Raw genomic sequence first — 24968 nt, forward strand, 5'->3', positions numbered from 1 at the left:
CAGGACCAAGTTTAGACCTCGCATTTCCGTGAAGTGCCGCTTGCATCTGCAAAGCCATTTTGAACAAGAGCCTGCCCGTAGGTTGACAGGATGGGCTCCTTTTAATAATGCTTACAGGGTGTAGAGCAGGAGAAGAAATATGGAGGAGCGGCTCGGCTTTATACGATTGCGAGGCAGCCTTGAGCCATATATACTACCTTACCCACATGCATTTTATGCAACTCACCTTATATTCTGCACCATGCACCCTATAGCTTGTGCCATGCACTTTATTTGCGCCCTAAGTACCATGCACCCGACACACTACCCCTTTCTCGAAGCAATGAGCCGGTCCCGCCCCCTGTTTACTGCACTCTTCCGCTCATGTCTAGGACAGGCGGTAGGCAGCTTCCCCCACTGCAACCCACACCCTCGCCCGGCAAGCGCATTATGACGGCCAAGCCCCGCCCTTCTTTTTCACCCGCCAATCAGACGGCCGTCAGCCCCTGGATTGGCGCAGCGGCGCCCCCTTCCACCCACGTGGTGCGCGTCCCTTCGCCCCTGCCCTGCCGCGCCGCGGGCTGGCCGGCCGGGGGCGTGCGGCGCGGGCGGTGGCGTTGCGCGCGGGCGGCCATGGTGGTGTTCGCGGTGCCTGCAGAAGTCGCTGTGATCCTGCTGGATATCGAAGGCACCACCACGCCGATTACCTACGTCGAGGTGAGCGCTCGCTGCGCGGGGAGACGGTGCCTGGCTGCAACCGGGGAGGGCGGCAGGCAGCAAAGCGCCGGCGGCCAAACGAGTCCTGAGGCCAGGCGGGTTCTTACAGGGTGGTGCTGGCTGGCGGCTGGCATCAGAGAGGTGGGGTCGGCTTGCTGCGTGGGAGAGGTGAGCCCCTCCCAAAGCTGGAAAGCCCTTCGTGGCTATCTCGCTGTTCATGGTAAATCTTGCGAGGAGTGTGACACGGAAGCAGCTTTCCCAGCCTTTGCCTATTAGAGCAGTGCTCTGGGGGTGGTTTTTTTATTTTGCCTTGCCTGTGTGGGGTCTGTCTAAAGTGTTCATGTATTTTGCAACTCCACTGATCGGTGCACTGAAACCCTTCTATATCCCTGCCCTATCTGCCCACGTTCAATTTAAATACAGGTTTCAGAGTAGCAGCCGTGTTAGTCTATTCGCAAAAAGAAAAGGAGGACTTGTGGCACCTTAGAGACTAACAAATTTATTAGAGCATAAGCTTTCGTGAGCTACAGCTCACTTCATCGGATGCATTTAAATTTAAATGCAGAAACACTGAGAGACCACTACCTCTAGTCCATCCATTGAGAGTCCACTACCTCTAGTCCATCCTTTGCTTCTCACGGAACACCTACAGTTTAGGAATAACATCTTAATAAACTTTTATTATCCAGCCGCTGTTCTGCACCCTGCTCCATAAATGCAATTTGTCAAATGTGAGTAGATCACTTTTACTAGAGTGCTAGCCTGCCACATCATCAGGTATTCAAGAAACCAGGTCATTTGTACATGCCTCACGCCCACTCTCGTTTGCAAAGCTCTACTGTGGCTTAGCGCACAGAACAAGAATAGGTTTCAGAGTAGCAGCCGTGTTAGTCTGTATTCGCAAAAAGAAAAGGAGTACCGGTGGCACCTTAGAGACTAACAAATTTATTAGAGCATAAGCTTTCGTGAGCTACAGCTCACTTCATCGGATGCATTTAAATTTAAATGCAGAAACACTGAGAGACCACTACCTCTAGTCCATCCATTGAGAGTCCACTACCTCTAGTCCATCCTTTGCTTCTCACGGAACACCTACAGTTTAGGAATAACATCTTAATAAACTTTTATTATCCAGCCGCTGTTCTGCACCCTGCTCCATAAATGCAATTTGTCAAATGTGAGTAGATCACTTTTACTAGAGTGCTAGCCTGCCACATCATCAGGTATTCAAGAAACCAGGTCATTTGTACATGCCTCACGCCCACTCTCGTTTGCAAAGCTCTACTGTGGCTTAGCGCACAGAACAAGAATAGGTTTCAGAGTAGCAGCCGTGTTAGTCTGTATTCGCAAAAAGAAAGGAGTACTTGTGGCACCTTAGAGACTAACAAATTTATTTGAGCATAAGCTTTCGTGAGCTACAGCTCACTTCATCGGATGCATTTGGTGGAAAATACAGTGGGGAGATTTATGTACACACACAGAGAACATGAAACAGTGGGTTTTATCATACACACTGTAAGGAGAGTGCATCCGATGAAGTGAGCTGTAGCTCACAAAAGCTTATGCTCTAATAAGTTTGTTAGTCTCTAAGGTGCCACAAGTACTCCTTTTCTTTTTGCGAATACAGACTAACAGGGCTGCTACTCTGAATACTGTAAGGAGAGTGATCACTTAAGATGAGCCATCACCAGCGGGGAGGGGGAGAGGAGGAAAACCTTTCATGGTGACAAGCAAGGTAGGCTAGTTCCAGCAGTTAACAAGAACAGCTGAGGAACAGTGGGGTGGGAGAAATAACATGGGGAAATAGTTTTAATTTGTGTAATGATTCATCCATTCCCAGTCTCTCTATTCAAGCCAAATTAATTGTATCCAGTTTGCAAATTAATTCCAATTCAGAATGTTGTCACTTTGTATCACAGTTCTTGTTCAAGGTTACTATGCCTGCTGCTCTGTCAAACTCTCATCAGGCTAGTGCTCAGAACATAGATGTCTGCAAAGAAATTAATTAAAAATGAAACAACCCTACTGAATATACAAACCAAGATTTTTTCCTTGTTTGTTTGACTGCTGCTGGCGTGCATTGACAACACCACCATGATCAAAATTCTGATTTTAGAGCGTAACTTGCCAGCAAATCAGGACCTCATCAATGACATGAAGGCAAAACAGTTGAGTTTTTCATTACGGTACCAAAACAGCTAAATAAAACACACACTATTCCAAATGCAAAACAATTTCAGACAAGTTAAAAATCCACCTTCTTATTCAGCAAAGAAAGGGCAGCCCTTGCTTATTAGGGTTTTTAATATACCTTTATGCTGGTTTCAGCCAATCAACATATTGAGTGGTTCCTTTTTTTGTCCCAGGGCTGCTCATTGCTGCTGTTTGTGAAGCTGGCCCTTCATTACCAATCATAACTTAATTTTTTTTTTTAAATAAAATCAAGTTTCACTAGTCTTCTGACTGATTACCCCATCACCACCACAACCTTTCACCCACTGGCTTTCATGTAGGTCACTCTACTAAGATAATATAGGTTTACATGTTGGTATTTTTGTTTTTACCATATACAACATTTTTCTTCTCTGTAATTATGATTTTGGTAGATCACTAATATACGAGGTCAAAACCTTGGGTCTTTAAAAGGAAACTAATTTTCTAAATCTTGCTTGTGGGGACTGTAGATAGCAGCCTAGTCTTTATTAGGCCTGGTCTACACTTCCAAATTATGTTGGTTCTGGTTATGGATATAGGTGTTCCTTACAACATAGGTGAGCTGTCAAAAGTAACTGAAGATGCAGTTACTGAAGATGCAGTTACACTGGCAAAAAGCCTTTTTGGCTGGCATAACTACATCGGCACAAGGGTGGTTTTGCTGGTATAGTTTAGTTTTCAAACGCTATTTTAACCACATTATATTTTCTATGCATCAAGGCAAGAGTGTTCCAAGAGAAACATTTTAAAATGTATTTCCAAGCATGTTGGCGTGTGGTGGTTTGTTTTTCTCTCTGCTTGTGGTGGTGTAGAAGAGGGTTTGAATTGCACAGACCATGCCCTTCCTCACAAGAAGGTGCAAAAGACTAACCACAGGCTGGACTTCAAGTAGTTCTCAAGTCTCAGCTTTCATTAAAAAACAAACAAACAGCCTCAGATGCTATTCAAATGTGATGTCCATGTGAATTTGTAGAGAGCCAGTAGCTGAGATGTGAACTGCCCATTCATTTCAGTGTGTGCCAATTCAGATGTCAACAGTATAATTATGGGGTGGCATAGGAAGCTGAAGATATATAAATTAAGATGCATAGGCATTTAACAGCACATGGGAGGCCCCAAATTACTACTTTTCCTTGAGGCTCAGCTTTCAAAAATTTGGTAAATTATAATAGAATATGAGATCTCCCATGTTTAGTTTCCAGTTTTAAATCCCATCCAGGCTAGCAGGAACCTGAAAATGACTTTTAAGGTGACTTTTTTATATGAACTGAGTTAGTGGTCTGTCTCCACTTTTTACCAGACAAGTAATAATTGGGAAAAGCCCTCTCTTTTGTTTAAACAAACATTGTTATTTTAAGGCCGCTCATGAATAGGGCCTGTGGGAAATAATTGCAGATTTAAAGATTTGAGATACTGTTTTGGTTATCTGCTTTCATTTAGCAGATTTACATTCACACTCTAATATAAACAGTTTAACTATTCAAATATCTTAGTCACTTCTTAACATGTTAATCAATTGTTAGAAATTATCAGAGTTTAACAGGTGAGAAGGTTGCTTAAGTTATCACCATCTAGAATGCATTTTGGTGATGTGTTAGTTACCATCAATAGTATATGGAATTCAAGTCTCGTGACATGCATGTAACATCTACTGCCTTATTAATTAACCATTTATAAATAAAACCTCAATATACAGTGGGACCAGATTTTCTATAGTTTTCAGTAAAAACTCAGCATGCTGGAAAGTTTCCAGATATTTTAAACAATTTATTTTATTCCACCTTTCACTTGATTTGTTATTTTTTAGTATCTCTTCAGTAGGTCCCATATTGCACCTAACTGTTTTTCCCCAAGATTGGCTGTATTTTATTACAATTTGAGCTGCACAAAAGTTACCCAGACTTTACTCTTTTCAACTCCTCTCACCGGTCAGCAACTCTTAACGCGGCATATATAACTTGTTTGTTTGGGCCTTCATCCTCCAGCTCTCTGGCACCAGCATGGGGCAATGCAGAGTCTTCGTAAACATCCTATGGAAATATTATTCCCTGCAAGTGGGATAGCAGCCCAGATTTTCCAAGAACGCACCAATGCGAACATACTTGTGCATCTCCATACCCACTAAATGGCCCATTTGGTCAACAATCAGGGCCGGTGCAACCACTAGGCAAACTAGGCGGTCACCTAGGGCGCCAAGTGGTTGGGGGCGGCCAAAAGCACGCACTGGGGAGGCGGAGGAGGGGAGGTGAGCTGGGGCAAGGGGGTGCAGGGAGGGCTGCCTGCAGCAAGTAACGGGGGGGGGGGGGGCAGGCAGCGCACAGGAGAACAGCTCCCTGCCCCAGCTCACCTCTGCTCCGCCTCCTCCCCTGAGCACGCCACCCAGCTCTGCTTCTCTCCCTCCAAGGCTTGTGTGCCAACAGCCGATTGGTGCTGCAAGCCTGGTAGGCAGGAGAAGCGGGGAGGAGGCAGAGCAGAGGTGAGCTGGGGTGGGGAGCTGCCACACGCAGCTCCCCGGGCCGAGAGAGAGGACAGCGGGGAGCTGCTACATGCAGCACCCCGGGCTGAGGGAGGGGGTGCCTCAGGGTGGGATCGGGGGGTGTGGAGCTGCCGCAGGGCTGGGGGGCGGGGCACAAGGTGGAAGTTTTGCCTAGGACGCAAAACATCCTTGCACTGGCCCTGTCAACAATGGGTCATGCTCTCTGGCTTCCACTTGGTTTTTATAGACAGGTCAGATAAGTTATACAAATTATCACAAATTAGTTATACAAATACAGCTGTAGTCTGCATGGGCTCTTAAATTGCTTAAGAACTGTAGGCCTGAGCCCTTATGATAGGAATTACTATTGAGTTTTGCTTGGGAAGGAGAACAAAATTTGCCCCTCGGTGTTGTATGTCTCACAAACACTGGACAAGAGGCATTACTTTAGGGCCCACTGACGCTACAAATACAACCATGTTAGTTTTATAACTGTTTGACACTCATCTGACCTGGTTACAAACTACAAATGTACTCTTTTTTTCTTAACACAACCATTTTAGTGCATCCACACCATAGGTGCTGGAACTGGGGATGCAGAAGCACCCCCGCCTTGAAATGGATTCCATTATATACAGGTTTCAGACTAACATGTAACAGACTAGTCTGTATCCGCAAAAAGAAAAGGAGTACTTGTGGCACCTTAAAGACTAACAAATTTATTTGAGCATAAGCTTTCGTGAGCGACATCTCATTTCATTGTGAGCTGTAGCTCACGAAAGCTTATGCTCAAATAAATTTGTTAGTCTCTAAGGTGCCACAAGTACTCCTTTTCTTTTTATTATATACAGGTTTCACAGTTTGGCTCAACAGCTCTCAGAACCACCACTATAAAAATTGTTTCAGCACTCCTGGTCCACACCCACCATGATGCATCGTTGTGTTCATATCAGTGCATTTTTGGAAAATGCACTATCCCAGAATACCTCAGCAGGGGTAGAGTGCCCAAAAAATATGTACACACAGCAGCACCATCCTGACATTGATCAATGCACTCTGGGAGCCCTACTGCACAGAGAGCTGGGAAGAAAGAGGGACAGACAAATATGTTATATGGATACAGTTAGGGTTCCCTGCCAGCTAAGCAAAAACTATTTATGAACTGGTTCCAGGAAGACAGTTTGTTCCAGCTTAGGCCATTGACAAGGGTAAAACATGGTTAGCTGCCACTGTTACTTGAGCCTGGTCTACACTTAAAAGTTTTGCCTGCGCAGCTACGTCAGAGGGTGGGAAGTCACACTTAACTGACATAGCTGTGCCGACAAAAGCCCCAGTGCAGACTCACGGCATGAATACACTATAGACTTAAGTCATTATGTTAGGTCCACGTACAGCCACCTCAGTAATTACTGATGTCCACGCTACCTCTCGTCAGTGGTGCACGTCCTCACCAGGAGCGCTTCCACTGACTGAAGAGAGACAGTGTGTGGGGGCCGAGAGCCAGGGCTCTCAGCTTCATGCAGCTCCCCACCGAGGCAACCGCCCAGGCTTTTCACCTCCGGTGGGGAGATCCATGCCCAGAGTCCAGTCAAGCTGCCGTGCTCTAAACAGACATTGTGTTGCCCAAACTACACCAGCTTAAGCTCTACACCTCTTGTGGAGGCGGAGTTCTTATGTTGGCATAGCAGGGCACTTACATCTGCGGGAGCAAGGCTGTCGTGTAGATACGGACATAGTTCTCTTGCCAGTATAAGCTGCATCTCTGTTAGGACGGTTTGCTGGTATAGTTATATGGGTAAACCCTTTGGAGTGTAGACAAGGCTATAGTACTAGCTACGTGAAGTGTGGGCCCAACCTGTATCTACAGTTAATCGGGTTACAAACCCAGCTACGATCTGTTGCACAGGCAGGATGAAGGTAATAGTTCATACCGATTTCCTGAAGAATAGAATAGTGGACTCTTTTACAGAAATCCCTTCCTGAGAGGTAATTTTCATTGAATGAAACAAGAATTGCCCCCAACAAAGTTGCAGCCTTCTAGATTAAAGAAATGATATAGTGGGATCACTCTCAAGAAGTATAAACCCATTTCTTCCTCATTCTGCCACTCATTCTTCTAGTTCTCCAGTTTTCCAAATGCATGTATCATATCTTGGGTCTTAGACCATCAAATTTGCCGGTACTACTTTAAAATGGTTTTATTTTCTTGGCTACTGCTTGTATTTTTAAAATTGAATATGCCATATGAAGTACACTTTGGCTCTAATAAAGCTTCCTTTTATGGCTTTATTATGTTAATTATTGCAATATGGTACACAATACTTATTTTCCTCAAAGAAACTTCTAAGCTGCATCTCTTTGCAACTTTTAAGAATGGTTGCCACTACTCACTTACTCAGTTCCCTTCCTTTCCACTTAGCTGATTAATTTATAGCTGGCCACTATAAACAGTTGCAAGAAGATTTTTTTCTGGCTTCAATTGGGTCCTCCAAAGAGGATTTTATTAGAGAGTATAAATGGCTTTCTCTTAGATATGTCCCATCATAGACTTCCCATCTCCTTAGAGAATATATAGATTCCTCTTGTGCTGTAATTTCAGCAGATGATATAATTAATCTGGTTCCACTTCCATCACTTAATTCACCAAACTCTATTAATCTACAGAGAGTTTTCTAATCTTCTCTCATATTAGAATCCCATTAGTAAGGAGCTGAGCATTTCAGCATGCCTTAGGGATTTAGGATTTTTGTATGTCCCAGGGCAGGGTTGTCAGACTCATCCTCTGCAGAGGTCTGACTTCAAATTTCAAATTATGGTTCATGGGGCATGGTATGAATTTGGGATTGTGCGCTATCCTCCACCCACAGCAGAACTTTCATGGATGTTATAGGAGGTTTGCATAAAGATCAAGGATAGAATTTGCTCTTTATGTAATAACTAAGCCTCTGATTTTAGCATTTTGTTTCTACTTTTGTTGTCCCATTCAATAGGAAGATATTCTCAATTTTAGGATCACTGCTAGTTTTGAGTTCTTTTTCTCTCCCCTCCAAGTCTATTCTGTCACTCTCTTTATATGTTGTCTTCATTCCCTTCCCTGCAACTAACCTGAGTTCCCAACCCCTTGAGCATACTCCCATCCCCTAGAATGATCAGCAATGAAATAATCAATGCTAGCATTGATATGTTGCAGTGGGCTTAAGGTAGCTCCCCAATTAGATGAATGGGGTGTGGGGGATCTCGTCTATCATTTTTTCAGGCAGGCTGCAGAGTCAGGAAGACAAAACTGCAATGGTCGATTTCTATTTATATTTGGAAACCTTTCTTTGCAATCATGAGGGCTAGACACTTTTTTTTAAAATGAGAGTTAAGATTTTGCATAATACAAAGATTGTCATGGGGGATGCATAAATACATCAAGCCAGCTGCATTTTTGACACATCTGTCACAATGGATACATTTTATCCTGTTTTCCCTGTTGAATTTAAGTGGACATCAATTTGAAATCTAGTCACTTTCTAAAAATCAGATAAGTAGCTTCAGATATTACCCCTCACCAGATTCCCTTGCAAATTTTTGTTTATAATATTTTTCTCTCCCCCTTGCTGCATGGAAAAAAACACAACAGGGGAAATTGACTAGACAAAAGTTCTGTCCATTACAAAGTACTTACAAGGGCACAGAGTAATCAAACTGAAGTTTTTTTCTTTAATCTTTTTAGTTGTAGTAATCTTATAACAATAGTAGATAAAACAAATAAGACAAGCATTTTTTTTAATTGATCTTAATTAAAACTTGAAAAGCTTCTTACTTACCTGGCTGTAAAGAGAATCTTCAGAGTATAATCCAGTCCAATGTAGTCTCTAGATCATTGGCTCTCAACCTTTTCAGACTACTGTACCCCTTTCAAGATTCTGATTTGTCTTGTGCACCCCAGGTTTCACCTCACTTAAAAACTTACAAAATCAACATAAAATACAGATGTGTCACAGCACACTATGACTGAAATTGCTTACTTTCTCAATTTTACCATGTAATTATAAAATAAATGAATTGGAATACAAATATTGTACTTATATTTCAGCGTATAGTATACAGAAAAGTATAAACAAGTCATTGTCTGTATGCAATTTTAATTTGTACTGACTTTGCGAGTGCTTTTTATGTAGCCTGTTGTAAAACTAGGCAAATATCTAGATGAGTTCATGTACGAAGACCTCGGAGTACCCCCAAGGGTACACGTACCCCTGGTTGACAACCACTGGTCTAGATACTGTCTGACAAACAGTTGCACCAAGATGTTAAGTCAACACTGAAGACTAGTAATAATTGTTTGAACAACCTTGAAGGGGACATGCAAAGGAGGAAAAATGATGGATTTGGGCCCTCTTGTGCAGCTTTGATACATAAAGACCTGAAAAGTTTAGTATTTAACATTTTAAAAATACTATTTAAAAAGTTCATTTCATTACAACCACAAAAGACTCTCAATAGTGTTTGGAGAATTACGGACATAACTTGAGCCTAAAAGCAGAGCAGTGGATTTGGGAAGTTGTTTTTAGTCACGCTAAAAATGCTTCAGTGCTGTTATAATTTTAATGACTACAAAGCACTTTAGAGAAAGTTACTTTAAAGATCCAGCACCCTCCCCATTCACAACAAACATCTCTGGCATACTCCTCTCTCCTCGTGTCATCACCCTGAGGTCTTCCAGCAAAATCAGGGCAGACCAGACTAGACTCAACATTCAACAGGCTGGAGCAGAGAGCTGGGCCAGCCCCACAGGACAGGAGCTGCTGCAGGGTGAGTGCAGAGCAGGCTTGCATTCCAAACCCAGGGCAGAGAAAGTGTGGGGGGACCCAATTGCCACTGCACAGGATCCCAAAATTCTTTAATCCATCATGGTACCCGGGGTGTCTCAGAGCTACAGGTTGTTTGTTTGACTCAAACATCACATAACTGAGATGTCACTTTCACCAGAACAAAATACAGTAATCTGTCCAGCTGTTAGACGTGTGTTTAGATTATAATCTGACAGGGCGGGCACTTTTTTTGTTGTATGATTATGCAGTGCCTAGCACAATGGGAGTGAGACCTCTAGGTGCAACGCTACGGCAATACAAATAATAGTCTTTATGGTTTATTTGAGGTGTAATTGATAGGATGACATAGAAAGAAAAATGGTGGCAGTCAGTAAGGTTTTCTTTAACAGTTAATGTTTGTAACAGGAAGGTCAAATAACTTAAACAGGGATCAACTTCCCAGCTTCATCCAAAGGCATGCTCTGCTCATCCCTGTAGTCCTGACTGGGGTCTGTTGGTGTTACTGTAGTACACATGATTAGTGATAAGAAGGCTCACTTGTGTTTCTGTTCTCCCTTAAGAGTCCATATCATGGCTACAGTTCTCCTCTCACATTTTTTCTAAGCTTGCTTTATTTCACTTAGAATTAGAAATACTGTCCAGCAGAGCTCAGTTGAAAGCCTAAATATATGGTGATGTAAGACTTCCTTAAAAGACCTGTTTAAAAATACGTATAATTCTCTAGCTCAAATCACAAGTCAAATTTCATTTCTAGAATGGCCTAAGAAGAGGGGCCCCCTTTAAAACAGAAAAATAAATTCATATAACTTGTTAGTTCTGAGCGTACAAGCAGTCAGCTTTGAACTCCTGTGCTTAGAAGTTGAAAGTCATGTCATTTTATTTGAAAGATCTTCTCTGGGTGTGCATTAAAATGTCAAATGAGACATCTTTTCATTTTCAGAATAGCTTGCCCATTATTAGTATAGCTGTACTTTAACTGGTCCCTCTGCTAATGTTAAGTGATTGCAGCTACATAAGCACTTGTTTGGTAAATCTGTATTCACTAGCTTGCTTAAGGGAGCACCATCAATTTGAAAAGAATCACATTTCTGCCAGAAAGCTTTGTACCCACTAGTACTAGTGTTACACGTAACGCCTAAGATCACTACAAGAGAAGATGGTCCGTGAGGAAAAAAAAAATTATGCATGTTTTCAGTTCATTTTCCTTTGTGCCTTTGACAGAACAGCTTGATTCTCTTTTCCCTTCTACAGTCAGCCACCCCATGGTGAAAAGACCCTTCTAAATATCAGCAAGAGATCAGAAAAAAATTATGCTTTTTTACACTTTTTTTTTTAATTTGATGACATACTATTGGAAAGCAGCTCTATCAGAAATTGGATTTTTCAAAAAATTGACCAACTTCTCTTTTTGAAGTCTTTTCATTGTTAATAATACAAGAATATCCATGTACATAATGCTTTCACTTGGTTTTCAATGACCTATCTACTTCTAAGCACTTACTCAGATCACCTTGAGCCACATAGCACGTTGTGGTTCTGTTGAGTTCCTCTATGCCATCAGGGTTGGTGTTTGTTTTTGGTCATTGTTAACGATAGTTACTGAGCATTTCTATCTATTTCATAGAGTTTTGACTCTTCAGTAATGTCTACGGTACACACAGTAACTAATTTTTTTAATCATATGTGCAGTATCCCTGTAAGGGAAACTTGCATGAGTGTAAGTGCGCAAGTTTAAATGAGTCCTGTGTGTTTGTGTTACCAGGACACACTATTTCCGTATATCAGAGATAATGTTAAAGAGTACCTGCGTATGCACTGGGAAGAGGAGGAGTGCCAGCAGGACATCAGCCTTTTGAGGAAACAGGTGAGTGATTGGAATCATGTTACATCTTGCCAGAGTTTACTTCCTGTGAAGGACTTTAGGTCACTCAGAGCTGTGGCTGTTTTTACTAATCATATCATATATTTGTGAAGTAGTAGTAGGAGTTATCACTTGACTTTGAGGAGCACTTCCCTTCTTTCTGAGCTTATTTGTTTTTGAACGTACAGAGTGCATCTGACCCTCCGATATTCCATGGATGTATTTACTTAACGTACACATCTGCTGACCGACGCCAGCCATAAATAGATTCAAATCCCCGCTTTCAGGATACAGTAATGTGAACACAAACTAAATACACGTTTTCCATCCCCATTCCTTAAAATGTCACACTAGCTCTGTTGGGCCAACACAGGAGTAAGATCCAGAGCCTAGAGTCATCCACTGAGAGTCTGGGATGTTCAGATAGTACTGCGATGGGTACAGTATAAAAACCTACATAGGTAGAATCCCCTGCCTCGGGTTCCAAGATGTTTAAATTCAAGGGCTGTTAGCTGATCTGTCACAAAAGTTCAGTGGTGGAGCTTCAGTCTTCACCTCTGAAATTCAACTATACTGGAGAACAGGAAGCCCAGCATAATTCTAATCAGAGGCCGGGTGCTGTGAATCTGTTCTTCCTGAGAGCATTCTTTCTGAAAGCTCTTTGTGGCAATCTGGCTATCTGTTTAGCAGCTGATCTAAGCAGATAAATGAAAGGTCGTATTTATCACGCTGGCTCTGATCCAGTAAAGTTTAAGCACAATAGTCGTCACATGATGGGACTTCCCATGTGCTAAAAGTTAAGCATGTGTTTAAGAGCTTTGCTGAACTGGGACCAGCGTGCTCAGCACTTAGTTCTGCTAGGACTCGATCCTGCGACCTTCCATTTGCAGCTGGTTATGATGCTCAAGTCAGAAAACCTACCTCTTTATCTAAGCTCACAGGGGAAATCAGTAACCGAGCTGAGATCTGACCCCAGGAGTTCCTGGCTCCTGGTCCTGTGCTTTGACCGCTAGACAAGACTTCTCTCTCAAATATGATACAGGGAGCACATAAATAGAATGATATTAACATCTGTTTTTTCAGGGCCAACTTCTTAGTTTTTTTTGTTTTGTTTTGTTTTTTAAAGGGTAGTGGTTAAATGTAGAATCTGAATATATTCCCCACTATCCTGTACCTATTTAAAATCTAGTTTGAGGCTTTATCTATGAAACTTCTATTTAACTATACAGAGTCTTTATGTCACATTTAATGCATTCCCTTATTTTATTAAATGAATCTTGAAGAGACCTATATACTTGCCAAAAATCATTGTGGTAATACTCATTTATATTTAGGATTAAAACAGTGTTGAAAGTGTTTAATGTGCTGTTCGAATGGTAAGTATAAAAACATGGGTTCTCAAAAAAACAATAGATTCAGGAAATCTGACTTTGCATAGCTGGTTAATGTAGGATTTAGGTGAAGCCATTTTATTCTAGCTCTTTGTAGGTGTACATTGAAATTTGTCCAGGTGGGACAATATCTTATAGATGAAAAAAGGCTCCATATTTAAATGCAAGACCAAGATGTTTAACTAATGTGCAAAATGGTTTTGGTCAGTCAGTTATAAATACTTGGGGCCTTTATTTCACATTTAAAAAAAAATGAAGAATGTAAGATTAAATTTAAGTGTTTGAACTTAACTTATGTTCAACCCTATGTAGTAAGGTAACCAGTGTTCAAATTAGGTTAGTGCAATTTACAATTAAAGTGCCTGCTTCTAGACCCCAATTCTGGTAAAATTCCCTATTCAGGAAAGCTATTAAGCACCTGTGTAAGCCCGATTGACTTCATGTGTGTAAAATTAAGGATGTGTTCAAGTGCTGTCCTGAATAGGGATGAATTTATGTTCAACTGGTTTCCTGAATCGGGGCCCTATTTAGCAGTCTTGGGTCACCTTTTTTTGTTTTTAATTTCAAGGCTGAAGAGGATTCCAACTTAGATGGCGTTGTGCCTATTCCTTTAGAAACTGGAAATGGAGAAGATGAAGTGGAACAGGTCATCCAAGCTGTAGTAGACAATGTGCACTGGCAGATGTCCCTGGACAGAAAGACCACAGCACTAAAACAGCTGCAGGGTCACATGTGGAGGGCAGCCTATGCAACTGGACACATGAAGGGAGAGTAAGTAACTCCAGTTCCTGAAAGTTTCCTTGAAGTAGATCTTTTATATTTTGCTGAGCTAAGTTTCTTGGGCATACGTTGGAGTCAAGTAGTTACGTAGTGGCTGGAAGGTGACTGGTCGTAACAGTGTAGTGCTGTATAAAAATGTAATCCGATTACTTCTTAGCTGAACTTCTTAGCTGAGCCTGAGCACTATCATGGAACCAAGACCAAGTTCAGCCAGTCTCACCTTTCACCTTGAATGCACAATGCAAAACTAATCCATGATTTGTGGTTGATTTTACTCGTGGGATCTAGGGAGCAATATTGTAAAGTGACTTTGGGAAATTGTAAGACCCTGGGATTCAGTTTAGTTTACAGTAGTCGTCCCAATGAGTCATGGGAAAACTTGAGAGGCAAGGGAGTGTGATTTCCTCCCCCCCCCCCCCCCCCGCCTGTATAAAATGATCACTATATTCAGCAGGTGTGTGCTTGTACATTTGAGCACTTTGCTGCTATCGTCACCAGTAAACTGACACCAAGGCAAGATGGCAAACAATGACTCACAGGCTCTATGTGAAAAGACAGAACTTGAGAAGTAGGAACTTTAGAGAATACACATTGTGAGCAAACTGGAGTGAGCAGTTCTGCTCTAGTGATTAAGAGGGCTGTCTCGTTATGTTAGCAAAATATATATATCCTATTATTCAGCTGGTAAAACTGACACATTCATTTAGCAAGGGAGATCGAAATTACAAATTTGTAATTCTCAGAGTTTAGAGAACAGCCCTCCTTATTTCAAGCCATTTATCCAACAGTTACAATTAATTCTGGGACAAGGTGGATAGACAAACCTAAACAAGAAATTGGGGAGGAGTTGAGGGAGAGCATGAAAAGTGAGATGAACTCCCCTCTGTCTTTGGGACAGGTACTTTCATTCCTAGGCATCTCACAGTTGCTGAGAGTGGAATGGCAAGTCAAGCTCTCCACAAATACCTGGGGGGTTTTTCAGCAAACAGTGAGATTGCTAAAATACTTGTGAAGTTCTGTGGAGAATCAGGATAACCATTCAGTTGAAGTCCAGTATAGATATTTGACTATGCTTAGTAGTTCAATTCCATGGCTGAGTGAGAATGACCAGTCTCCAGTTTTGGGTATTCCTTGCAAAGAGAAGAGAGAAGGGAAATAGAGAGCTTGAGGACAGGTAGAAATCTAGAAGACAAAGGAAAAGTACTGTAGTAAAAAGGAGGATGGGAAGCGGGAAGAGACTGAGCAAGTCTGTAAAGATGTTGGGATGGTTTACAAAGGGAGAAAACCCATTCAGCTGTTTATGCGCTCTACAGCATATCAGACTTTGTTTTGGTACAGTCAGCTAATAAATACTTTCATTCAGGATCATGCTGAAAACTAGCTTTTGTCTGCCAAGGTAAAGACTAGGAACAACAATCCACAAAGGAGCCATTGGGGAGCAGACACTCACACCTTGCACACAGCCACCTCGTCCCCCATCATGTTAGCAGCTGAAGTGAAGTGCCAGTATTGGCAGGTAGCACACATACAAAACTTGTCAATGTGCAATTGAATGCTTAAGAGAATTGTCACAGGAGTGCTGAAGTAAACACCCACAGTCTGGCTCCAGTCCTTACACCTCTCTTATCACCATCCCTCCAAAGAAAAGCAGCAATAATAAGAGAATATGACCATGTGATAATCAACCCAGACTTGCCCATCTGCTCTCAAAACCTTGAAACTGTCACCCAACAACAAGCAATGGAGGCTGTGGGAAAGCAGTGTGAGTAGGGAAACAAGCCCTAATCACAGATCTACAGACCAACCACCTGGGTTCACCATGCCACATAAGATACGGGTCACAGCGAACCACATCAAAACCTTACACGGGCAATGCAATTACCTACTTCACAAATGGAAAATGGACAGCATGATACCCAAATGTGGAGAAAACACCCAAACCATGAAACATTTAGTGAACTGCTGCCCTCTAAGAGCCTTTTCTACAGGGACAGCTTGATTCATTCCATGGCACCAGAAGCTAATAGAGTGGATGACAAATTTGGACATCGACCTTTAATGTTGCTTTTCAGGTGGCCATATGAAAGAAGAGGACTTATTGTTGGAATCTTAAAATTTGAGTTTTGTCTCTACTTGGAAGCTAGGGCCTTGGGTCAGTTCCACAGAATTTCCCTTCTTCCTCTAACCAGAGCTGACACATCACAGCCGAGACACAGGAATTAAGCTTGGCAAACAAAAGCACGAGAGGGGCAATATGCTCTGTTTGAATTTTTTTGGTTAACTGCTACCAAAGCTGAAGTTGCTGTACTTAAATGTCTTCAAAATAACCAGCAAACGTTGTGTATAAACCCTCAAGTCGTGTGGCATATTGAGCGTATGGTAGCAAAGAACTGGGGAAGAAGAGGGCACTACACTACTGTTCATGTACTATAAACAAAATGTTCAGAAGCAAAGCGCATTCCTTTGTCAGCTCAGAGTCCCTCATTTCTTCAGATACCCAGCTCCCATTCCTGGGCCTGGTATTGCACTGTCTCGCATGCTGGGCAGCTGTTTACACCTGTCCAGTGTGGCTGGCACATGCAGCCATTCTGACTCAGTGGCATTTTACACCCCTCTGCACAGGTATAGAACCACTCCAAAGGCGGCTGCAAAGATCACTTTCCTCGCTCGTTGTTTCCACTAAATCATGCTGTTCTGTGTCCCCCTCCCCGGCTTGCCTCCTTCACCCCAAACAAACACACACATGCTACTTGTCTTCATTTTTAAGGGCCTTCCTGGCCCACCCCTGCTCTCTCTATCATCTCCCATATGCTATCAAGCTGCTGACCCCACTCTGCCAGTAATACCAGTCATCTTCATCCACTAAGTTTTTCCAACAAGCACCTTTATGCTCTCTCACTGGCCACCTTCCACAAGGAACGAGCGCCTCATCCACATCTGCAAAGACACCTCATTATCCTCCTTCAAAGTCACTTCTACTGCAATGCCTACAAAATAAAACTCTGCAGTTATTGTGCAGCTACTGGGCAGAGACCCCTGCTTATGCTGACCAGTGAAGTCTGCTAACTTTTGCTCCCCTAGTTGGTTTGTTGCATCCATCTGTTTTATACTCTGAATGCAAGCTTTCTGGGGCAGGGGCCATCTTTTTGTTCTGTGTTTGTACAGCACCTAGCATGATGAGGCCCAAACCAGTACCTTGCCATAAATTGTAATGGTGTAAGGCCGTGGAGAAAGAGGCTATTGTCAAAGCCGTAGCTGCATCATTAGTGTTTTTTTTCTGTCAAACTCATTATTCCTTTAACAACCTAAAAATCCAGTCGCACAATGCTGAAAGCTAACTCGGTTACCCCCTTTAACAAAACCTGCACTGATTTCTCTATTTTCTTTTACCAAACTGATACAAAGCACCTTCCGATCATCAGTCTAGGGAACTGATTGTAAAACAGAGCTTGGAGCTCTGCTGTGTTTTGCTCTTTGGATAAGAGTGGATGTCGAATGAACGCTGTTACAAAGGTGTGATACAGGAATACTGAGTCACCTACTGGTTGGTCAGATGGGCTCTACTCTCCTGTTGCCATTCGTTGGTGTGGCTGTGATGATGGAAACACCATTGTGACATTTTTCAACAGTCCGCAAAGCTGGAGTTTTGGGGGGTTTTTGATGCTTAACTATCAATAGATCTTCTGTCATTTCATCCCTAATGTAAACTTTTGTCTTCAGTGGAGTTAAGCCATGGATGAAATTAATCCATGATTATTACTGTAAAACTTAAAGAATAAGTCCCCATAAATGGAGAAGGTCTGATCTGCTCTTCTTAAAGAAACATTTTTTCCCCCCGATTTGTTCTTTAACCCTGAACATTTCATAGGAGCTGCATCAATAGATCCTAGGGCTGCATTCTCATTTCATTCCACTCTTGGCCCCCAACCTTGCCTGCTGCAAGTGTTCAGAACTAGGAAACTAAGCTAATCTTTAATGGGTGGGAATGAGAGGGGGTTGCTCCTACTAATTACTAGTAGAATGGGAATGAAAACTATTTTATGGGACAATCAGGCTTCAGAATGTAAGAGGTCTGTTAACTTTTTTAATCCCTCCAAACGTCAGGCTGGTGGGTGCAGAACTTCTCTTTCCTTGAACATTTAATGAGCTGGAGAGGCCTCAGCCAAGTGTCTGAGATACAGATATTTGTAGCTACTTGCTGTTCAGTGATCAGAATAGATAAGAGTGTAGTATTTGTTATGGAAATAAATTCCCCAGGGGAGAAGTGCTGAGCAGCTTTTAAAACAACCACCAAAAAATCCATCTGGTAATAGAAACGAAGCAGTTTGCATGGGGCAATACTATGTTTGTTTCGTGCAGCTGTCCGCAAGTTGTTAATACTGCAATTATCCTTCATTGCAGATTCTTCCAGGATGTGGTTCCAGCCATCAGGAAGTGGAGGGAAGCAGGAATGAAAGTGTATATCTATTCTTCAGGGAGCGTGGAGGCCCAGAAGCTTCTATTTGGATACTCAACAGAAGGTGATATTCTAGAGGTAGATAAGATTATAGCCTTCTTTACAGCTTCTCCATCTGCAAAATGGGGATGGTAGCTACCTTCCCGGAGCTGGGGTGAGGATACACTGGTTCATGCTGGCGACACGCTAGCCATTAATAATCTTTGATGCTCTAATAAGTTACAGAAAAATTATTAGTGTAGGATGGACGAAGAGAAAGGGGCTTGAGCTGCAGTTGTCAAGTCTGCTACAATTTCAGAGACTGCATTGCCATATTTGCTTTTCCAGTTGATACTGTGCACTGATATCGGCAAGAGTCTTTCCAGTCTGACAGTGTCAACACAACAGATCTCTTTCCTCTGCCACCCTCTTAAAAAGAAATAGAATCCCCCTCAATTAAGCCACCTCTCCAGAAGAGCCTGGATACACAGACAAACTCACTGCAAGCAAACCCCTAGGCATTGTGCAAAGTCTATCTCCACATCAACACAGCTTGTAAATGGATGTCTTTAGCCATTTTTAAAGAAAGGTGCTGAGAAAACTACACAACTAATGGGGCCGCCCCGCTCTGGAAGCTCTTTCTATTTGTTGTATCATTGAAAATGGCATGTATTCTCTGGCTGTCCCATGATCAGAGCCTTATTTGTTAAATTCCCCTCACTGCATTGGTAGGAACAGGGGATACTGATTAGGGTTCTGTAGCTCATTACCTGGGTTCTAGAATTAGTATCCTCCTAAAAAAGCCATGCTCTCTTCCATCTTTCAGCTCTTCGATGGCCACTTCGATACCAAAATAGGTCATAAGGTAGAGAGTGAGAGTTACAGAAGGATTGCGTCAAGCATCGGGTGTTCAACTAACAACGTTCTCTTCCTGACAGATGTCACTCGAGGTAGGTGGTCTGGCTGGCTTTACTGCTTTTCCCCTGAGGTGGAATGTGCTCTCTAACTGTACAATGTTAAGCACTTACCACTGCCAGGGTTGGAATGTCCGTCGCACTGCTCCTTTCTTAAACTTTCATCCCATCAGGTAGCCTCACTTGGTGTGTAGACTTGGACAAGCATTTAACCTGGGGCTTGTCTACATGGACGTTTGGTTTGTGGCAAGTTGGGGCGTAAAGGGAGTAGATCAAAGCAGGCTAGGGAACTTTTGGTGCGCAGCAGCAGGGTCCACATGGACACTTACTGGGGAGTAGATTTACACCTCAGCTTGCCACAAACTAGGTGTTCGCATAGACAAACCCAGTCTATCACCTGGAGCCTAGCACAGGCCACTAAAACTGGGTGCAAAGTAGTAAATCTGTGTCTGTGCAATTGGCGAGTGTCAACAGATGCACCGGCTCAGCCTAAAACTAAGAATGAGGTTTACTGTATTTTATGCTGCTGTTACAAGCACTCTCTTTAGAGGACCTGATTCTCTGCTCTGCCCCAAAGGCAGTCATTTACATCTGTGCAAAGTGGGTAAGACCTCACCAATCGTGAGATAGTAGAAAGTCAGGTCCAGAGAGCTTTTTTCCTTACATAAATATAGTTTCTAATGTTATACCAGCATAACCCCCAAGTAACTTGGTTCAGAACATACCGCTCAGTGTGCTTCAAAGGTAGCCCCAAATTAGGCCTCTAAGCAATGTATTCATTGTGGAACAAATGAGTAAATTTGTCAGTATATCCACATTCCTTAATAAAAAAAATGGAAATTTTATACTGGAAAACAAGCGGTGGAGGATAAGACAGAAATCCTAAAGGGAAACTTAACCCTCACATTAAGTATTCTGATTTTGCACTCCCCGTTTCCCTGGCATTCGAGTTTGAGTAATCAATAAACTGAACTCCCACCTCATTTTTCTACCAAACTGCCACAGGTGAGAATATTATGGAGGAGTCTGGCATTAGGATGCTCTCCAGCTCCCCTTGGAGGAATTTACTTTTCTGTTGCTCTGGCTGAAGCCAAACTGGCCTGTGTTCTGGGCTAGTTTTTCCTTTAGAAACTTCCCCCCACGTGAGACCACCGCTGCATTCAAATATATTGATGAGACAATGTTCCCTTGCCTCCTACTATACCCTAGTGTTCTGCTCTTTTCACAGTAAGGCAACAGAGAACTATTAAAAAGAGAAAATCCTGGTTACACGGGAGGTATTTGTCTCACTCGACTCACCACTGGTGAGGCTCAGATGGAGTAATGTTTCCAAATCTGGGTGTCACACTCTAGGAAAGATGTGGATAAATTGAAGCGAATCAGAGAAGAGCAACAAAAATGATAAAAGGCATAGAAAACCTGACTTGTGAGGAAAGGTTAAGAAAACTGGGCACAATTTAGTTTTGAGAAAAGTAGACTGAGAGGGGATCTGATAAGTCCTCAGATGTATTTAGGACTGTTACAAAGAGGACTACGATTCCTTGTTTTCCCTGTCCAGCAAAGGTAAGACAAAAAGTAATGGGTTTAATCTGCAGCAAGGGGTGTTTAGGGGAGATATTAGGAAAACTAACTATTAGGGTAGTTAGTTAAGCTCTGGGATAGGCTTCCAAAGGAGGTTGTGGAATCCCCATCATTGGAGGTTTTTTGGAACAGGTAGAACAAACCTATCAGAAAGGGTCTAGGTTTACTTGGTCCTGCCTCAGCAGAGGGGGCTAGATTTGATGACTTTGAGGTTCCTGCCAGCGCTACACTTCTATAAAATGTATGGAGACCCAGTTTGATTCCCAACCTCCAGTCCCCTCCTGCATTCTCAGATACCTTCCAAAACTGGGGAGGCAGAGGGGTTAGAGGCGGCACATGTTGACTTGCCCACCAATGTGAAACACAAAACTAACTGCGTTGGCCTTCTTGTTTCCTGAACTCTGGTCTTTCCACAGAGGCAAATGCTGCAGAAGAAGCAGACATGCATGTGGCTGTGGTCGTGAGGCCAGGCAATGCAGGGCTAACAGACGATGAGAAGTCATATTACAGTCTCATCACATCTTTCAATGAACTGTTCCTGTCTTCCTCCACTTAGGAGAACTTGTGCACATGCACAAAAGACCAAACTACACCCGCTGGAATTGTCCTTGTGTAATCTTTAATTATGTTGGTAATGAGAATTTTAAAAGATATGTACAGGATCCATGACTGTCTGCAGAAATAGATTTAAGTATTTTGGAGGGGATTTTTAATGGAGTGAAATTGAGTCCTATCAAAGTCTGTTGGAGTCGCGAGTGGTGTGAGAAGCAGCATCCATGAAGCCTGTGTTTGATTAGCTTTCCTATCAGGGAATTTATTACTACAGGTTGACTGTTCTGCCAGCCAACCACCGGGTAATCTAGTTATGAAAGTCCATGTGACAACATTTGTCACTTAAAAACAAACTATTCTGTGAACAAAGAATTTCTCACACTTCCACAGACTTGACTCTTACAAGGAAATATGAACATCCCCCTTCCAATAAGATCTGTAGCTCTCACGCTGAAAGTTAAATTAAGCAAAATTAATTTCTTAAGAGGTTAATCTCTGTATGTTAGGATAGCCAAAGGTAAATGTCAAATGTGGACCATCAAGTTTGGATGCTGCAGTTAGATCTGCCACAGAGGAGGTTTAAATGTAAACCCGCTTGTGATATTGGGCTAGGTGCTGCAGGACCTGCTGCATGCTAGAGCCAGATTTCCATTTATTTCAGAAACGTAGCTCTCTTAGCAATAATCCTGAAACTTTCCTTAAGCAGCCAAGAAATGGTTTCACTAACTCGTAACTCAGCTCAGCTCTAAGTAGACATTATAAAAGATAGTTCATGGCTTTGGCACTACCTGCTGCATTTGATATCAATGAATGATTACAAAAATACAAATCATGTAACAGCACCACTTAATCTGTGCCACTTTATACTATGTGGTAAATAAAAGTACAATTGTCGTCTGCCTAAAATTCCAGTATTTGCATTATCCCACCAGTGGCCAGTCTCTAGCATTGGTGGAAGGGTTTTCTTACCTGTAACCTGCTAGCTTTCCTTCAGTATGCCATGCCCTTCCCCCATTGTTTCCTGCAGGCTGTGTGAGCCTCCTCTTAGAGAGGAATTGGGGTGACACTCAAAACCTTCCTTTGCTTTCAGTGGGAGTTCTACACATGGTAGGAGAGCAGGAGCAGCAAGTTGGCTACCTGTTGTTAACAGCAGTCAACACAGGTGCAGCACGGTGCCTAAGGGTCTAATTCATCACTACCTTGCACTTGTTGTAGATCCCTTGCACCTGTGGGCATAAAGCACTATCCAATCAGAATGGTAGTGTCTACAGCTGTGAAGAATGGGTGTAAAATAGCTTAGAGTGTGAGGCAGTGGAGAATGGCCTACAGGGAATCCTTTTAACTCCAGGAACATCAAGCATTCCCAGTAAAATGTACACAAACCCCAGCCTCTTGCTTGTGCAGAAAAGGAAGAGATGGATGCTACTGCATATTTGGACATGTGCTTGTCTTTGTCCCTCACCGTGCATGTTTTACCAACACAAGCGGACTGCTTAAGTTTTTTTAGCTAATGATCTGAAACGTCAAGTTTTACAGCTTCATCTGCTTAAACACGGTATGACGAAAGGACCCAGAAATCCTTACTTCTGCCCAGGTCGTCCTACCAGCCCATGCACCCAAATTCATGAGCGGAACAGGAAGGAAGGAAGGAATTTTTTTCATAGCGAATCTGTATAACTCACGGATTCCACATTGTCCAGGCTCCTTTCTGCCTGACTGGAATCAAAGAATGTGTCTCCACCTAGCCTGTGTGTGGTCTGCTCCCTGCAGGGGAGAGAGAGAGACAGACAATTCTAATACCATGAGCCATGGCAGTGGAGGTTTAGATTCTTCCTGGGGCGGGGGCATTTGATTCTACCAGGATGCGCCCCCTACAGGGAAGGGAAAAGGTGCCATGTTCTGCCATCAGAGAAGTACAGAAAGCAGCTATTCACTCTCTACTGCCTCTCATGGGGACCTACTGAGCAAAAGCAGCTCCTGGAAAGAATAGGTTAGGTACCTGGAGTGGAACAGACTTGCTCTTTCCCCAGAATGTACCAGATAGGGATCAGTTCCTGGAGTTTTCTAAGCATTCATGGGTGTGTAGAAGACAGCCTTCCTTCCCTGTGAGACACATTCATCAGCAAAGAAACCAAGGGGAAGTTGTGTAGGGTCAGGTTATGATTGGAGGGGAGAGGTGCGAACATATCGCCCTGATGGGACCGTTACTACGGCCACTGAAGCCAGGAGGGGGAGGGAAAGTGAAGATCCTAGGGTGGCATGTTGGGATGAGAAGGTGCATTTCACCAGCTTTTGTACCAGTATTTCCCATGTGTAACTCTAGGAAGCATTTGTGTGCAGGTTACGATGCCCCTTCTAATCCAACCCCCAATTATTTTTAAGTTAATCATGATTTTTGAATGTGTGGGTTTGGCAATACCATGCCTGAGAACTAGAAAGTAAAACAGGCTCATCTGTTCTACTGCCCAAATGTGGACCCTGAGCCTACATTCAGTTGGGCACGGAGGGCCCATTATGTCCAGCTAAGAGCATTTCCACAGGCTCTGCACTAACAGAGTCAATAGCGGGACTGGGCCTTAAACAGAATGCCAAGATTAAGTCAACATTATAAACGCCCAAGTACATTTGTAAAGTGCTGTGGCATGTCAGTGGTGCTAGTAACACAGAGATGGTCTCTGCAAAAAAATAAAATGCATCTTGACAGCACATCCCTTTAAAGGGAGATGGCAGGTCCTTAGGGAAATAGCTGTCCAGTCTTGAGAGAGAGACCCAGCTAATCTGAATACAGCTGTGGCCCACTACTTAGAGTGATCTTCACCCTAAACCGAGCACACTGCAGAAACATACCAGATTCACAATCCTTACTGCTATAGTCATATCTGCATGACTGACTGGGCACTGGATTTAGGTAAAGTTGATGTGTACCATTGTATCAAGATGCAAAGTGAGTATTTGCTCACATCTTGTTCCATTTGTCATAATTAAACTGGGTATATGGGGGGAGGGAATAAAACTCACTCTTTCCATAAAAGAAGTTTATTTAGTGGTCATGTTTCAGTGTACATTAGTTATTGATCAGCTGTACTGAAATGTGCCATTAGAAATACTTTAAGAAATGTACAGTACATCACCAAAAGCTTGAAATTCAGCTTGGATTGCATATTGTTAGTGGAAAAAATTCACAAACTTCATTTTTTTTTCTTTGATAAAATTTCAAAATATAAAATGATAAAACAAAAGCATTATTT

The 24968-nt window shown here is 42.7% G+C and overlaps 1 protein-coding gene across 2 annotated transcripts; it reads left to right on the top strand.

Moving 5' to 3' along the window:
* The first annotated feature begins 482 nt into the window (after positions 1–482).
* Positions 483–22626, top strand: ENOPH1 (enolase-phosphatase 1). 2 transcript variants are annotated; one of them, XM_038398080.2, is made up of 6 exons: positions 483–696; positions 11969–12070; positions 14027–14229; positions 18640–18772; positions 19500–19623; positions 21585–22626. In XM_038398080.2, the coding sequence occupies exons 1-6, from the start codon at positions 613–615 to the stop codon at positions 21722–21724; spliced, it is 786 nt and encodes a 261-aa protein (XP_038254008.1). In that variant the 5' UTR covers positions 483–612; the 3' UTR covers positions 21725–22626. The 2 variants fall into 2 exon arrangements, with proteins under 2 accessions (XP_038254008.1, XP_043369562.1); XM_043513627.1 differs by lacking the exon at positions 19500–19623 and having other exon boundaries at positions 524–696; positions 18640–18758.
* Positions 22627–24968: the final 2342 nt, after the last annotated feature.

This window comes from Dermochelys coriacea, chromosome 4 (assembly GCF_009764565.3).
Source record: "Dermochelys coriacea isolate rDerCor1 chromosome 4, rDerCor1.pri.v4, whole genome shotgun sequence".
NCBI classification, from domain to species: Eukaryota; Metazoa; Chordata; order Testudines; family Dermochelyidae; genus Dermochelys; species Dermochelys coriacea.